This window comes from Magallana gigas, chromosome 7 (genome assembly GCF_963853765.1).
Source record: "Magallana gigas chromosome 7, xbMagGiga1.1, whole genome shotgun sequence".
Taxonomy (NCBI): domain Eukaryota; kingdom Metazoa; phylum Mollusca; class Bivalvia; order Ostreida; family Ostreidae; genus Magallana; species Magallana gigas.
In genome coordinates, this window is record NC_088859.1 from 33459489 (window position 1) to 33478559 (window position 19071).

Below are 19071 nucleotides of genomic sequence, written 5' to 3' on the forward strand. Positions count from 1 at the left end.
CTTGTAAGATCTATATGAAACAAGACAATTTAAAACTTTCGAGAGTTCTCTTGAGTCCAAGAGCGACCACAATAACTCTAGACACCAATAATACATGGCGTGCCTTGCGCGGTTGCACCCGATCTGCAACTAAAGAAACTCGTCGGTAGGGTCAAAATTTTGGTTAAGTCCAATTTTAGTTTAAACAATATTATATTTCAAACTAAAGTAGGATCGGACAGTAGGCATGACCTATTTTTGTCCTCTCCTTGGTTAAGTCAAATAGTATTCCAATGAAACCAAAAATTGACGGTTAACCAGATACACAGTGGACAACAGCGAATTTCATTGGCCAATAGATTATTGAATTTTTTATTGTTTAACGTTAACTCGAGGACATTTCTTTCATATCAACAGGTTTTAGGACCAGTGTGGGAACCTCAGGACCACTGATCAGCTAGGAGCTCTTAATGCCTGCTATTATAAGAGACGTACAGTTTTAGTTCTTCAGAAAACTCATACCTCCCAACATCATTGTTGATCTTTTATAAAAAGATGCAATTGCTATGATCCATTTTATGTCAGAGCCAGAGATAGGACCATATAAACCAAAAAAAAATATATATATATATAATTTTACTCACTGCAAAACAAAGCAAAACATTTGACTGCAAATGTGTACAGTTATATAATAATAAAAATTTGCATTTGTTCATCTTTGTCAAAGAAAAAAAAGAATTTGATAGCAGCAACAATACATGTACTACTAAAGAACCTTCACATAGTCTGATGAAGAGCCTGAAATTTTGGTTCGGTAATTTGCTCTTGTGGTCAGGAACAGTTCGTTGAAAACCCTCAAATCAAACTAGTCTGCTGGAAGGGCAGGACTTTATATATTTATAATTACATGTATTAAAACAGATGGTATACAGAGTCGGTGTGTTTAATGCACAACAGATATAAAGAGAGAGCGACCAATTATTTTATAAGAGAAACAGAGTAAAAAGTTGTAAACACAAAAAGGAGTTATTGCAACATTAGCAAAAGAATTCTGTATCTAAGATGAATAGGAGTGAAAAAATTGATTTAGTTGTTAAGTTCCCACTTCTGTTAACCATTTTTTTTAGTAATTCACCGAGGTTTTTTTAAATTTTATTTTATCTATGAAGAAGTACTTTCATGACCCATCAAATAGCATGCACTATAAGAAATAGGAATATGGAAATTGGAATTTTTTTGCCTTTTCTTTTATTCTCTTTTCCCCCTTAAAATAACTGTATTATATTTTCTTACAACGCTAGTTATTCATACGTTCAAATATCACTTTACCTAGCCTATCTTAAGTTTTGTTGACTTTTTAAAAAGTGCAACATTAGAGGCGCTTTAAAAAATGCATAAACATCTTGATAGAAAAAAAATAGGTCAAATGTCCAGTGAACGCAAATAATCATACTTGTCAAAACAGACATTGCTGTTAGTAAATATATTTTGTACAGGTAGTAAACACTTTGAGAAAAAAAATTACGATGCATGCATGACCAAATCACAGTGCGTAGTTTTTCCGTTTCAATGTGCACTTCTCAAATGACAATCTCAAATCGAAAACAGCAACTTATGTTCTACCCAAAACGAAACGTTCATGTGGATTCTGACCCACCCTGAACACTATTTTTTTCAACCTTGTGAATGATTTATCAGAGGGGAGTGATCGGTACATGCAGATCCCCCAAACAATACACAGCACGGTGTATCTCCACAGAAGTCGGTTTACCTGCGCGCTCTCTCTATTTGTGACCTAGCTTTGATTGCATACGATTTCGATGCCTCTTTTTTCGGGAGACCCAAATATTGCGATTCTAGGACAGGTATATTCTGGCATCTGAAGAATTTTTCGACTTCGTAAATTGAAAAGAGTACTTTTTTAGACCATGCAAAGATTAGACATGGACTCGGGTGTTAAGAAAGGAACTAACAAACGGTTAGTGTATTTTCTGGTGTTTTTAGTGATTGTTGTTCCGGTTGTAGTGGGCATTTTAGTGTGGCAATTAACTGACAAAACATGTGAAAATAAATTACCAAGTGTCAATGGAGACAGTGATGCAAATACAGGCAATAAGCAGACGACAACTTCAGCTCCGACGCAGACGACAACTCCGGGATTTTCGGAAACGGAACCTTGGAAAAATCTACGGCTTCCGCGATATGTGATGCCGATTCATTATAATATAACCCTTTTCCCCGATATCTACAACGGTAATGCTTGGTTCTACGGAAACGAGTCGGTGGAAATCGCCATTTACAAGGACACAAAGTACATCTTGATTCATCAACATTTTCTAAATATCACAAAAACGTCACTTAGAAGAAAAAATGACAATAGCGATATTGCAATTAAAAAACCTTTTTACTACGAGCTTAATCAGTTCTGGGTGATTGAAACACAAGACATGTTATTGGATGGAAGTACTGTAGTTTTGGATTTGACCTTTGATGGAAGTCTGTCCAGAGCCATCGTCGGATTCTATAAAAGCAAATATGTAAATTCGCTAACAAATGAAACAAGGTAAAAGTAGTTTTTAACTTCCTTTTTCACATACTTTCATCACCTCGGGCATTGGCAAATTGTTTATTTATTTGCAAGTGTTCGTGCTAATGCAACTTGACTGTTGCAATTTAGGTCAAAAGGTAACTAAACTGAAAATATAACCATAATTGTTTTGTATTTTATATTCAGATGGAAAATTCTTAAACGAATTGCGCCAGCAGCACTCTTACATGCGAAATAGGGCATCGTTCTCAGTGACTGAGCACGAATGAACAAAAGAAACGTTTGCATTTAAAAACAAATATTCTTTTAATGATCAATTAGCTAAGCAGCATTTTGAAAATATCAAAAATATATTTTTGAAATAGATCCCAAGCCTGTCAAAAATTTAAACCGATACATCGCTTATTTAATAGTACACATTAGCTCATTGTTTTTTTCTTAACTAACCCATATATGAATTTTGATATCGATTCTATAATCCAATTGCTAGTCCGTCTTATTCAAAGGTTAGTAATAAAGTTGTGAGCCAAATTAATAATAGCGTACAGTTCTGAGGTAGTAGTTTTTTTTATACATTGTATATGTTACATGTAATCAAAATTAATTGCTCTATAATAACGTTTTTGTGTGAAAAAGAAAAAAAAACAAAAAGAAAAAAATGTTTGCACATTGACAAAAACATGTTAAGATAAAGAATATTCAATGATTTTTAAGAATGAATGTAGTTAGCAGTTGCTCTGCGTCAAATATAACTGTGTAATGGGCTCCCACCGCCTGCAGACCATGGCGGTAAAAAATGCACGCACGTGGGAGGAATATCGTAGAATGATATAAAATGCATTTAATGCATCTCGATATAGACCAACCATAATACGAAAAATGGGTAAAATCGGAGTTTTTATATCCTGAAGTATACAAAAACGCATAGCTATTTTATTTCCAGCCTAATAATAACGATAATTGTCTTGATGCATTCTTGTATTCTATATTTTCTTTCAAAGATAAAATTCGAATTAAACGATATTTTAAAAAAAAATCCCCTGAATGATAATATATTTTTCCGAATTTTTGAAAACAAAGTGTATACATCGTAAAAGTTTATATGTGTAACTAATCTATTCCAAATCTTGGCATAATCTTATTAGTCCAATATTGAAGCTTTTGAAACACTCGAGTAGAGATAACTTAGGTCAATATCAAACGATTACGCTAACATTGATGACGGATTTAAAATCGATATCGACCGTGTAAATACCAATATCTTTGAGTGCCGATATTACATGGCTACTCCCATTCTGACTCACTGCTCATTGTTTTAGAGTCCTCATTATTCGTTGTACATCTTCTTGATAGAGGACCTGAAAAAATCTATCACAAATAAGAATGCGAAATGAGGATACCAAAAATTTATTTTTGAAGGGCTATTTTTTATTCAAATAATATTTTTAGGAGGCTAGATGGTCGACAACTATTTATCAGATCTACCCTAAAATTTGAAACTTGATAGTATATATTAAAATGATGGTAAGGAAAATATCCAAATATTTTGGGTTTTGAAATTGAATTACAACGTCTAAAAATTGCCACGACTACCCATCCCTCTTTACAAGGCGTCAAATACTCCTAGATATTTTATAGTAATTTTCTACCTTCGACAAAAGAAGAGCTTGGCCAATTAGAGAAAAATCATACCAAAAAAAAAATAATACCCCCCCCCCCCCCCCCTTTAGTCTTTAGGCCATGATAGAAATAATATATAAAAGGACCAAATGCGTAAAGTATGCTCTTGCATGGAAATATTTTTTTCATACAAATATAATTATGTACATCCACATAGAATAATTCCCTCTTTTTCTTATTCTATTTTTACGGAAATTGATTGTAATTCACAGCTCTATGAAAACTGAACTGGACTGAAATGTACGTGATTCAGTTTTGACCAGTATATCGATCGGTCGATCGAAACCTTCATCAACCTTATTTTTACGGACCGCACGAAATACTAATGATGATGCCAGACTCAAGTTCGCATATAAGACGATTTGGCTATTTCTTTTATCTTACATACTGATGTACATTATAAATAATTCAATTAATTTTGCTTACTTTTTACGATCAATTTATAGTTTCGTTAAACAAAAGATGTAAATATAAACAATAAAATGCTTTCTTTGGTGATTCATGCGTTTTATGAAAGTAGAGATCATTGCAGAAAAAAATTACGTAATTTATGTATTTTTCCTTGAATGTCGCTGCATTCGCATCCCGCATAAATCACCAAAGAAAGCATTTTATTGTTTAAATAAAAATTCGCAATGGATATTTGCGATATTTGATGTTACATTTTAAAACTTTAATTTTTTGATCATTTACGCCTACCTCTAAAAGAACCATTGTATACTATTGAGGTTTTATTCTACAAACTATACCATCATTGAACACTTTTTTTTCTTATCACTTTGTCACGACCTAATATGGACAGTAACAACGGTCAATTACTGGTCAAGGTGGTTTTTGCCTACTGGACAATATTTCAAGCCTCCCCCCAACACATAAACTGTGTGGCAAACCGTATTCAACATTGATAGTATCTATGAAACATTCATGTAAGATCCCTTTTAAGACAGCCAAAATCATATCTCAAATCACTCGGGAAATATATTGCATTTCGGAACACTATTTCAATAGAAAGTGTGATCCAATAAATCTTCCTGAATCTTGATTTACTAGGATACTGTTTGTTCTAAATGTAATATTTGCTTGGTATCATTTATAAAGGTACCTAGCAACATCCAAATTTGAGCCGGTCGACGCAAGAAGAGCGTTTCCGTGCTTTGACGAACCCAACATTAAGGCCAACTTTACAATTCACTTAGTCCACCAAGATGGCTACACCGCCCTTTCCAACATGCCAGAGGAGGTAGGGTAGACTTGACAAAACCTGGTTTTACCAAATCAAATATACTGAGGAACCAATAAGATTGGTTAGAGGCCACGTGATGATCAGGTTTGCATGCAGCAATTGTAAATTACATCTGACAGAAAAAGAGACGAAGTTTAAACACTTAATTCAAAATGTATCTATATCTGGCGTAATGATTTATGCATGTATAACAAAAATAGGAGGAAGTTGTTGGTATGTACCAACATGTACATTGTATATCATAGTTCCCAATGATTTAAACATAATTTATAAACGTTCCCTTTGATCTGTTCAAAGATTGTTTTTTTTTCTTGTTCTTTTCGACATCAACTAAGTAATTACTATATTTGCATTTATATTTTCATTTAATACTTTTCAATTTCCATAGAATTATAACAGAATCTTTTTTATTATGAAGAATTTTAAATATACACAGCTTTTTTCACACACAAGTATGAAAAATCTTGTTTTACATTTTGCCAAAACTTACCGTTATCTATATAATTAACGATGATACAAAGCTATATCTATGATACACCTAAATAATAAATCTCGTTTACAATCTATTAAATCACCTGTAATAAGTTTACTGTAAAAAAAAAAAGATTTTTATAAAAAACATTATTTTCATTTATGAATTATGCCTTTCAGTCAATCGACGATTGGGAGCACAACAATACACTGAAAATCACCAACTTCCAAGAGTCGGTGAAAATGAGCACCTACTTGGTTTGTTTTATCGTCTGCGACTTCAAATACTTGGAAAACACTACTAAGTTCGGTACAAAGGTAACCTACACTCGTTGTATTCACTATAACATAACCTCATCGTGTACTTTGACTTTCGAATGGTTAAATTATCAATATGCAAAGGAACAGGCAAAATAACGAAGGAAAACTAAAATATTACATTGCTCAACGCATATTCTGCTTATCTAAAAGCAGGAAAGTAAGGATCACATTTAGTAACTGTTACATGCAATAAAAACGTGAACAGAGGTTAATTATTAATATCATCATAACGATGTGATGCCATCTTGTCTAATAAGCAAGAATGAAGTATTATCTTATCTACCATTTCAAAAAAACAAAACCCAAAACAGTTAATTTATAGAGATGTGTATATGTGGTTGCAGGTCCGTACGTTTGCCACTCCTGATCGGTACAACCAGACCAAATTTTCCTTGGAAGTGGCCATTAAATCGATGGAACTCTACCAGGATTTATTCAATGTCTCTTACCCTCTTCCTAAACAAGGTACGGGCTGATGATTGTACCTTTTTATACAGCACTCTTGATTCTCGCACCTTTAGTACATTAAGCTGTGCACGTGCGCAAAAGATACCTTCAAACTAAGAAGTCGTGATTTTCTGTATCAGATATGATAGCAATTCCCGACTTTGTTTCGGGGGCCATGGAACACTGGGGGCTCATCACGTACCGAGAGACCAACATGTTGTACAACGCCCAGCAGGCCTCACCGGCCAACCAGCAGAGGGTGGCTGTGGTGGTGGCCCACGAAATCTCCCACCAGGTCAGTAGGGTCAGGAGTATATGTATATCTAATAAAAAATTGTTGCTCGACCATTTTTAAGGTATTGATGAATACTGGTAATATTACTGTATGTTTTGTAGAATCTTGCGGAGTATTTTAATGTTTAAGAAATTATTTAAAAACACCAGATGCAGGAATGCAGTACTTATTATTTTAATTGCTAACATGGGTATTGTTTATTGGCTAAATTCAAATGAATTATAAGCTGTTGAAACATATGTACATAATTATAAATATATAATGCTACACTCTATCCAATCAAAATCAAACAGTTCGCTATTGACGTTAAACAATATTCTAAAAAAATATTATTCATACATGTACATTCATAGGAGGAGAGACCCTATAAATCAATAAATCAAATGATTATAGTAATGATAATAATGATAATAATAGTAATATTAATAATAATAGTGATAGTAATAATACATCAGTTGGATGTACTAGTTATCCGACATCCCGTTTTTTACCTGCCTCACGCAGAAACATTGCGAGATGGCACAATTGTTTGCGATTATGAATGGCAAGGAGTTGAACTAACTTAAACATTGAAGGACGAGATCAGTAATATTTTTTTAAATACAATACCCGTAGACTTTTATAAAATGGACAGATAAGTATGAAATGGAATTCATCCTCGACTTCACCTAAATTACAATATTTACAGATACGCATCGATCTGACAGTTCCATTATAACGGCCTTGCTCTACCAAAAGCATATGCGATGACAGTCTATATTTTGTTAAAAGGACAACAAGGTTTTCCGGAATATTTTTACTCAAATAAAATTGTAACGAAAAAGTGTCAGGCAGATACTTGTACAATAAACATTTAGAGGATGACTCGAAAAATGCGTCTCTTTCCTGAATAAAAAAATCAGACAACCTCTGCTTTACAATTTTTAAGAAAACATTAGTGTTAGCCACATTTTGTGAAAGCCAGACTTCATGCATACCCAGAGATACTAATAATTCTCTGACATTAAAACACCATGTATTTGGTATCAACTGTGAGACCATTTCCTCATATACATTGCGTAATATACAATTTTCTGTTTTAATCAATTTCAACCAATACTTAATGATACGCAATTTACGTATAATACTCATAGGTAGACGACCTAACTCTGAATAAACCATAAAGTTTGACGTACATTTTTTAACTTTCAAAATTCTTTTACAAAAATTTGTGTGAACTCGTTCTATTTCATCACCAGAATGAAAACCCCATATCTCGGAGCCATAGTTAAGAACGCTAGATACATAGGTGTCAAAAATGCTTAATTTAGACTCAATATTTAAATAAGTTTCATTACATAGTTTTAGAATACCAAACATACATTTCCTACCCTGCATTGCAATTGTTTTCTGTGTAACATTAAAATTCCCATTAAAATTCAAATTGATTCCTAAATAATTGAAACAATTAACAACCTCAACATGCTTTTGGTCATAGGTCCAAAAATCATTTTTACACATTCTACCCGCATGTCGAAAAACAACTATTTTTGTTTTATCTGTGTTCACACCAATATTCCAATCATTACTAAATTGATACAATTGATTCAACATACCCTGTAGACTCTCCCTTGAATTAGCTATTAACACAGTATCATCAGCATACATTAAAAGAAAAAGCGAAAGGTCTCTGAAGTCAACAGGTTCACAACAACTTCGAATAAGATCCATTTCAAAATCATTAATATATAATGAAAAAAGAAAAGGCGACAAAGCCTCTCCTTGCATAAGTCCAGTTGTTGACGAAAAATAATTTGACAGTTCAGACTTATATCTGACACATGATTTTAACTCACAATAAATATGCTTAATAATACTTAACAACTTTCCCGTGACTCCATTTGTAGCAAGTTTGTATAATAACTTGTTTCTATTCACACTATCAAACGCTTTTCTGTAATCAACAAAACAACAATATAATTTCTTTTTCTTTTTCAAATATAAAGATACTAAACTAGTAAGTGCAAAAATGGCATCTGTGGTACTATGACCTGGTAGGTCTGTATGCAATAAAACAAGCTCGATCAACAGACAAAGCAGAATCAGCAATGGATTTTAAAAATGGATAATACATGTAATTTAAACACTTAGTAGTTCTCTTAAGATAGAGTTTTACCTAGCGTTTGAGATAGAAGGTTAAAAGTGCATTATGGTATCTGGTTGATGTTTTAAAAATACAGAATAACCTGCTATACAACTGTTTCAATATTTTGCGGGTTACATGTTTTTTTAAAATTGATCTCGATAATTGATATTACGTCGGAGTACTTTCAGTACTTTGATGAATATTATTTCTACGGGCTTAGTGGCTGCTGGCTCGTGTAAACTTCAGCCTGAATTCTTTAGTGGGATGTCAAACACAGAACAACCAATCAACCAATCACTTATGTTTCAGTGGTTTGGGAACATTGTTACGATGGATTGGTGGGATGATCTATGGCTGAATGAAGGCTTTGCCAGCTTCATGGAATACCTAGGAGCAAACGTTACAAAGCCGTCGTGGGAGATGGTATGGCAATATACATATAATGAACGTATATTATTGGGATACTTGTATCTTTCTTAGCGTGCTTTCAATGGTCGGTTTTGCCAAAACTATAATTATCTAACTAATCAGAAATTTTAAAGTAAAAAATGCAGAAGTTCGCTTATTAATGTAAGTTGGCTTCCTTTTGGAATAGATGATATGTAAATTTATAGTGCTACACAAAAATTATAAACAATTCTTTTGAAAAATGAAACGATAAAAATACTTACCAACTTTGACAGCCGGTTTTGTCCTTTTTGATCAGTTGGAGCAGTTTGTTACGGAGGACGTACAGCCAGTGATGGTGGTGGATTCCGTCACTTCCTCTCATCCTATCGTCGTCAACGTAAACAACCCAAACCAGATCAACGAAGTCTTCGACAGTATATCTTATAGCAAGGTATAGACCATTACACACAAATGTTGATAGTTTGTGCAATAAATGAAGTCAGCATATTCTATAACAATTAAGTGGATCTTCTCACTCAAGATATTGAGTTTAGATACGGAATCCAAATCCTTGCGTTCCGACCGAGTAAACAGGTTTTTTTTTTAAATTAAGATTATACTGTGTTATTATGATAAACGGCTTGTTTTATAAGAAACTGCAGTGTTAATTTATGGTTTTTATGCATATTGAAGGGCTCTGCCATAATTGGTATGTTGGAAGCTGTGATGGGACAAGACAAATTTTTTGAAGGAGTTGGGGTAAGATTCTAATTCTAAAGAGAGATGCAAATTGGAATTTGGTGTTATGATTGTTATTCACCTTTTGGTGTTAATCTTTAATCAAAAATTACTCATTTGCAATTTTACATCAAAACCTTTGATAACAAACTAAAGTAAATTTCGGTATATCTGGGTTTTTTTTATCGCTTACTGTGTCATTATTATATCGTATCAATTTCTCACTTTTTTTTTTATCAGAATTATCTCAAAGCCTTTAAGTGGGGAAACGCAAAGACAGATGACCTGTGGAACGAATTAAATAAGGTGCGTAAATAATTTTCTATAAATGGCTTTGTATAGGAGAATGAAAACCAAAGGTCAATTGAATGGAAATGGAATTGACATGCTTTTAGTTTTGATTTATCTGAATTGACTAGCGTTGTCTTGATTTTCTTTTGAAAAATTTGAAAACGATTAAATAGATAACTTACAAGGTAAAAATGTTAGATCCACCTTTTTTTCATTCAAAGGTTAACACAGGGGGGTTTGGAGTCAAGGACATGATGGACACGTGGACCCGACAGATGGGACTCCCCTACATAAACATTTCCCTAAAGACCGAAGGCGCAAAAACGGTTGTCACGGCAACGCAGACTCGGTTTCTGGCCAATAAGGAGACTGTTTTTGACCCTGAAGAGTCGCCTTTTAGGTATATAACTACAGGATTTTCATAGTAAAGATTTCTAACTCATATCTATAAAACGCAGATATTTAAAAGTACTGAAATGTTGAATAGATATAATATTTTCCTTCAGATATAAATGGTATGTGTACTTAGACTATCTACTCAGTGATGGACAATCGGGACAATCCTGGATAAATAAAACCCAAAATGAAGGTATTGATTCGAAATGTATTTACCGACTGGTCATACATGTATTTGTGGTTTGGGGGCATATTTACACGATTTATTAAATAAAATGAAAAATCACGAACGTGTAATCTTTTTTCGTTCTCCTGCAGTGGTGTTTGATGTTTCTTCCACTTTTGAGACATCGGGATGGATAAAATTCAACCGATTCCAGAAAGGATTTTACCGTGTGAATTACCCCCAGTATATTTGGTCCAGGTTTTCAACTGACCTACAAGCAGATAATACGGTATTTAGATATTTAACAAAAAACCAAAGATGAACACGAAATGTAATGAAAATTGTTATTCTTTGGATAATTGATTTGTTTTTTAACAATTTAATGTGGTTCAAGATTTGTGCTATTATTTTTATTTAATTTTAGATCCTGAATACGGTTGATAAGGCTGGACTTATAGATGACTCGTTTAATTTGGCACGAGCTGGATATATCGAATATAGTATACCGCTAAACCTTATGAAGTTCTTGGACAAAGAATTGAACCACCTTCCCTGGGAGAGCGCCTACAATGGCATCGGTTATATTACTGATATGCTCCAAACTGGCGCCTCTTTTTCTCTATTTAGGGTAAGAGCCATTTAGGAAAATATTCTAGGAATAATCATTTGATTATTGCCAGTAAAATTAAACGATTTTTATGAAGAAGATGATGATGATGTTGATTATAGCAATGATGATATTTTATTTTGACAGAATTTTATTCTTGAAAAAGCAAGACCAGTGTTAGCACAGATTGGATGGGAGGATATGGGCGATACCGAAAATCACTTACGAAAGTAAATACAACCCTGCAGAGATTTCGCGATTTCAAGTTTTAAAAAAATCATTTTTGACAAGGGTGTCTTTTATTAATTAACAATTCTTCATTGTTAATGAGTCCATGATTTAGTATCATTGACAATTCGAAATTGTTAATAAAAGACACGGGGTTTGAGGTCCCATATATAGAAATCGTTGTTATATTGCAGACTAATGCGAGTGAATCTTATATCTCTGGCATGTGGGATGGGCGATCAAGATTGTTTGAATAATGCTACGGACCGGTTCAGAAAATGGTTGGACAAAGGAGAAAGGTAGTATTGAATTCATCTTTAAATTCCATTTAAAACAATTTTTGATAGATGCAATTTTATTCCCTAATAAGATAAGAAAGATAACTCTCACTGAGTAAGATAACATTTTCAAAGGGTGAATACTGTAATTTCATACCACACGACATGTTTTATGTATTAAATTCTTTGAAACAATAATCACCTTAAGATTAATGAATTATAGGTAGTAATGTGCACATGTGCTTGTTGACTAGATCCTCCTCCCCTCCGGCACAATATAACAGAATAACCAAGGGAGTTTACACCTATATTTTGAAATAATCTTTAAAAACTGGTACAAAATGTATAATTAAAAAAAAACTACCAAAACATACTCTTTAAAAACACCCATTCTCCCCCTCTGCACATAAAAAAGAGAGGGGGTAGAGGGGGTATTATATTAATGTTACATTATATAAATAGTGCCTGTTTAGGAGGGTAACAGTTAAAATTGACACCCCGAGAAAACCATTGTCAACCGACGCGAAGCATACTGAATGTCTTAATTTTAAAGAAAACTTTACTGCTTTTATTAGGAAATGACGTGAATTCTTTGGCGAACCGTACGCACATGATTTACGCGCATGTAACAATTTGATTTGTTATACTTTCATGTTAAATACTGAAATCTGATTGGTTAAGACGCAGTTCATAATCCGTTCTATTACCCTCAGTGTTAGCAACGCACTTAGCAACGGGTAACATTACAAATTGTTACATGCGCGAAAATTATGCGCGTACGGTTCGCTGTAGAATTCACGTTATTCCTATATAAAAGCAGTAAAATTTTCTTTAAAATTAAGACATTCAGTATAACAAAATAAATAGTGCCTGTTTGGGAGGATAACAGTTGAAATTGACACCCCGAGAAAACCATTGTCAACCGACGCGAAGCGTTACCCTCCCAAACAGGCACTATTTATATAGTGTTACCCGTTGCCAAGTGTGTTGTTAACGCTGAGGGTAATAGAACGGATTATCAACTGTGTCGTAACCAAGTAGAATTCAGTATTTAACATGAAAGTATAATAATACGATTTATCATGGTTATATATTAGCATGTATTTGATTTTTTATTTGCTTTGCAATATGTATCATGTGCACTACCCTTGTTTCACAGCGTTACTCCAAACATTCGGTCGATAGTCTACAAGTACGGAATGATGAGCGGGGGTACCCCGGAGGACTGGGACAAAATGTGGAACAAGTACAAAGTAGAGACCGTCCCCCAGGAGCAGATCAAACTACTGTACGGGATGGCCAACACCAAGACCATGTGGCTTCTTGTTAGGTTCGTCAATTTCTCTCATGTAGTATACTTATGTTTTGGTCAAATACACAGGTCAATGTATACCAGTACATGTATGGCATGCTGTAAATTGCAGCTTTTTCTGAGTGGCAGTAAATACACACTATATTTTACGTAGACATGTTGTAAATTTTATATTTACTGCCAACAGAGACATAAATAACTTTATGTTTCTGCTGCCAATCAGTAAATTCAAATGCTACAACAAGACATGATATTAAAGTATCAACCTATTTTGACCGATAGGCGTGATTTGGATATTGTTGTAGGTATCTTGAATACGCCAAGCAGGAGAATATGGTTCGCTCCCAGGACTTCTTTACCGTGGTCCAGTACATTTCCCAGAATTCCGTCGGGAATAAACTAGCCTGGGACTGGATCCGTTCAAACTGGGACTATTTAGTAAACAGGTGGAGAGGCGGAATATTATTTTACACTTCAAACTCAGTCCATCCGATCTTTTTTTATTTCCCTGATTTCAAAATATAAATAAAATTGACGTTTTTCCAATTCAATTTTACCATGATAGAAACTTTTAGGTTTTGATTTTGAAAGTTAAATATTTCAATGCAAGAATTCTGATTCATTCGCGTTTTGAATTGCCTTTTCATAATTCGAGGATAATTGTACATATGTTTTATCATTATATCGATAATATTGTTTTGCATTTTTCTCTTTGTTTTTTTTTTAGATTCACAACATATTCTAGATCCCTGGGAAGACTTGTACCTAACGTGATATCTGATTTTAATTCCGAATTTGAGCTTCAACAGGCAAGTGCATTTAAAACCTTGCTTGGTCAATACCTTTCATTTAACATTTTTTTTAAATCAACATTTTTAAAACAAAAGTTCCATTGCTATTATATTTGACTGGTAAATATTTATATAAGAAATATCATCTCAAATGCCTTATGTTTGTAAAAAAAAATCTTTTATTTGTTTTTATTATAAACATGAAATTTTTAGGAATACAACACAATTAAACACAACACAATTAATTTTTTTATACAAAGCATATGTCCCTCCGTTTGAGAGTATAAAGTTGTTTCAGGTAGTATATTTGGCTAAACAAGGAAGATAACTCGTTCTTGTTTATTTCCAAAAGGTTCAGGATTTTTTCAATAAATACCCTGACGCTGGTGCTGGTGCCCGGGGAAGACAGAACGCCCTGGAAGACATCAAGGCCAACATCCAGTGGAAGAAGAACAACGAGAAGAAGATCACGGATTGGTTGTGTCAAAACACAGGAGCGACGTGTTAAAACGTTCTATACCTCTAAATCCTAAACCTTCATTCATCTTCAACACCAATTTACAGTTAATTGCATTTTTCGTTAATCAGAAGATTTTTTATGACGAAAAGCAATGATTAATGGTAGTGTTGTTAAATTCTTTTTGTAAATCAAAATACCTTTATATTAAAGTGTTATGCGGATGATTATTAAGCATTTTTTAAGCAAATCGGTTAAGGTCAAGGAAAGATGGATTACTATTTTTCCGGTCATCTCAAATCACAAAGGATATTAAAATGTATGAACTGTATATTATTTGATAAAATCCTTTACAATAACTGATTTGTATTGCCTTGAGTTTAATTTTTCTCCTTTTTTATATCTACAATATGTATATTTTCATTGTGTATATTAGTTCATTGTGTCTTGGTGTATTTCTGAAATATTATTTTGTCACAATACATTCATCACATTTAGATGTTAATTAATTTTTGTATACTGTACAATGTTTACACTTTTTGTCGGTGTTAAAACATCGACATGTATAGTTTGTTTTACTAAATTTTGATTAACGATTTTAATAAATTGATATTTGAAAAAAAGTATCTTTGAGAATTTCGTTATATCTATTGATTTCCATATCATTCCACCATTTTTAAAACTGTGGTGTTATAGAGGTTTATATATGTAAGAAGTATTGAAAACATTCGTTCATCAATCACCTTGCAAGTTAAAAACGCAACAAAATATGTACCATACTCCTATCTCTGCGCAATCTATCACATTTCATTTTGATATAATAAGTTAAGGAGTCACTGAAAAGCAAACATTTACAGACACAAAATCGGCAAAATCATCTCTATTGGATCACATTAAAAAGTTGACACGGTGATACAACTTATTTGAAACTTTCACGCATCTCTTTTTTTTTTACATGTATATTCGCCTTAGATCTAAAAGTATAGATGTTTTAGCATTAGAAATGTATCATGCTTATTTGCAAGTTATTTCGAACAACGAACAAAAAAAACAACATACGGAACATTTTAATAAACTTCTTCGTCTGAAACAAACAAGAGGCCCATGGGCCACATCGCTCACCTGAACAGTTCCTTGTAACATTCTATTTCCTAGCATATGTTATTTCTATTTTAAACTTTGAACCCCTTTCTGGGGCCCCAGTATTGGTCTGGGGTTTATGGTTGGCTTTAACAACTACACTAGTTGAGGACCCTTGCATTATAATCTCAAACTGTAGCATTGTAGTTCTCAAGAAGAAAATTTTTAAACATTTTAGATATACATTTCTATGTTAAACTTTGAACCCCACTTGAGGCCTCAGTATTGGTCTGGGGGTCTTGGGGCCCCAGTATTAGTTCGGGGGTCACGGTTTTACCAATTTAGAATCTACAATTAGATTTTTAAACATGTTCCCTCCTATCTTTTTATGTGAAACATTGAACCCCTTCTCCTGGAGCCCCAGTATCAGATCGCTTCTATAATTTAAATTTTTCATTATTTGAGGATCCAAGTAAAGTAATCTCACAAAGAATGACATTGTAGTTCTCGAAAAGATTTTTTTATTAAAACATGTTTCCTATATATTTCTATGTTAAACTTTGAACCCCTCTTGATGCCCCAGTATTAGTCCGGGGGTCATGATTTTAACACTTTAGAATCTGCAATTGCCAAGGATGTATGCATAGTAATATCCCAAACTGTTGCAATGTAGTTCTTGAGAAGAAGATTTTTAAACATTTTTCTTATATATGTTAAACTTTGAACCCCGCCTGGGGGCCCAGTTTTTGCCAGGGGGTCACAATTTTAACAATTTAGAATCTTCACTAAACATACAAGCTTATGTATAAATATTGGCATTTCTGGTGCAGTGGTTCTTGAGAAGAAGATTTTAAAATATTAATCATATTTATTTCTATGTTAATCTTTGAACCCCGTTTGGAGCCCAAAATTTAGTACGGGGGTCATAATTTTTACAATTTAGAATCTTCACTATATATACAAGCTTTTGTGTAAATATTGGCATTTCTGGTGCAGTGGTTCTTGAGAAGACGATTTTTAAACATTTTTCCAATGCATTTCCATGTTAAATTTTGAACCCCGCCTGGGGCCCCAGTTTTGGTCCGGGGGTCATGATTTTTACAACTTAGAATCTTCACTATATATACAAGCTTTTGTGTAAATATTGGCATTTCTGGTGTAGTGGTTCTTGAGAAGAAGATTTTTAAACATTTTTCCAATGCATTTCCATGTTAAATTTTGAACCCCGCCTGGGGCCCCAGTTTTGGTCCGGGGGTCATGATTTTTACAATTTAGAATCTTCACTGTATATACAAGCTTTTGTGTAAATATTGGCATTTCTGGCGCAGTGGTTCTTGAGAAGAAGATTTTTAAACATTTTTCCAATGTATTTCCATGTTAAATTTTGAACCCCGCCTGGGGCCCCAGTTTTGGTCCGGGGGTCACGATTTTTACAATTTAGAATCTTCACTATATATACAAGCTTTTGTGTAAATATTGGCATTTCTGGTGCAGTGGTTCTTGAGAAGAAGATTTTTAAAGACATGCACCCTATTTTCACTGTTTCGTAATTATCTCCCCTTCAAAAAGGGTTGAACCCTTTATTTTAATAATTTAGAATCCCCTTTTCATAAGGATGCTTTGTACCAAGTTTGGTTAAATTTGGCCCAGAGGTTTTTGAGAAGAAGTCAAAAATGTGAAAAGTTTACAGACGGACGGACAGACAGACAGACGGACGGACGGACGGACGGACGACGGACAACGGGTGATCAGAAAAGCTCACTTGAACCTTCGGTTCAGGTGAGCTAAAAAGTAAAAATGCTCAGAGTCCGAGCAGCACTGACCAATAGAACCATGGCGTTATTATGATATCGACACGACATCATTAACTTCTCAGAAATTCTAATCAGGTAAAAACAATAGGTAAACTGCTTACTGTCACCCAATCTGAGGGATTCATCCCGTGTAAAACCCTTAACCGGAAGTCACACCTTGTCAGATTATAATACCTGGACAGTCCAATAGTGTCCATCGGTCAAACGACCGGATAAATGTTGAACATTTGCTGATATTACAAGTTTAATATCTCTCATGACTGGTTTTGATTCAGCAACTTATAAATTCCGAAGTATACACCACGATACCAATCTGTAAAAAAAAAAAAATATAAAATTAATTTCCTTAATTAGAGATTGCAGGTAAAGATTGCTTTACTTTCCCTGTCTTTCTATTTTTTTTTTTCATCATGGTTAGCTCGGACTTCATAGAACTGAGAGGGGAAAAACGTTGAGATATACAATGGTTTGAACTATCAAAGAGAATATAAAACAGCATTTTTACCGTTTACTCTTTTTGTTTAAACCTAAAATTATTCATGTTCAATGCGTTGGATAAATGTTTCGCAAAATTTTGTAAAAGTTAAGGGAGACAACTATAGCATTCCACAAAGCTATACTAGTAAACTACAAAATTTTCGATAAAACTTTTCTGCAAATCTAATGCAACAAAAAATTAAACTCCTTAACATATTGTCGAATTTTTTGAGCTTTCAGTGAAACATAGTATAATTTGTTCCCGTGTCATTGAGTTGTCAGCTATAATCTGTCCACGGGAGGTAGGCTGGCTTTAAAAAGCCTGTCTTTATCGGGGCACCAAATTCCTCTTGGTCATATGTTTTGTTTATATTTTAAGGACCACTCCAGATCTGGGACTAAAACAACTGGATTAAGTCTTAACATATACGGTTTTAGCTAAAAGATACAGTCAATCATGCGGATTATGGGATAAGAACTCACTGGACAAACACTTCAAACAGAAAGCTTTTAGGGAGATGGTTGTTGGAGTTTGGTTTTTTTTCTGGGGGAGTCGAAATTTTCATTTGAGTGATTCATTTTTTCAAAGCGTACAGTGAATCTGAAATATTGCTTTAAAAATTGTTTAGTTTTAATTAAATACATGTTAGTAGCTTACTTAAATCAGTATGGCAATATTTGAAGCGGTTAGTCTACGTAATCATTACTTGCGTCATTATACATTTAATGTAGATGATAAATGACTGCATATTAACAAAACAAATGTTAACAAAATTAACAATGGCAAATGACAAATTAACAAAAATCTTATAAGTCATGTATTTATACATGTAATATATTAAAGGTACTTGCATACTTACCCACGTGCTTATTTACCGTGTATCCGGGTTTTTTTTCGCGTGTCACAAAATTTGCAAAAATGAGGTAGGTCTGGAAC

At 33.6% G+C, this 19071-nt stretch overlaps 1 protein-coding gene across 1 annotated transcript; it reads left to right on the forward strand.

The window, feature by feature from the left end:
* The first annotated feature begins 1540 nt into the window (after positions 1-1540).
* On the forward strand, positions 1541-14946 carry LOC105334982 (aminopeptidase A). The gene is made up of 19 exons (XM_020070067.3): positions 1541-2542; positions 5306-5447; positions 6102-6239; positions 6587-6707; positions 6830-6984; positions 9419-9532; positions 9816-9950; positions 10193-10258; positions 10478-10543; positions 10750-10928; positions 11035-11117; positions 11243-11379; positions 11515-11718; positions 11845-11927; positions 12120-12224; positions 13363-13533; positions 13821-13961; positions 14243-14324; positions 14659-14946. Exons 1-19 carry the CDS (start codon positions 1908-1910, stop codon positions 14812-14814), a joined length of 2913 nt encoding a protein of 970 aa, XP_019925626.3. The 5' UTR covers positions 1541-1907; the 3' UTR covers positions 14815-14946.
* Positions 14947-19071: the final 4125 nt, after the last annotated feature.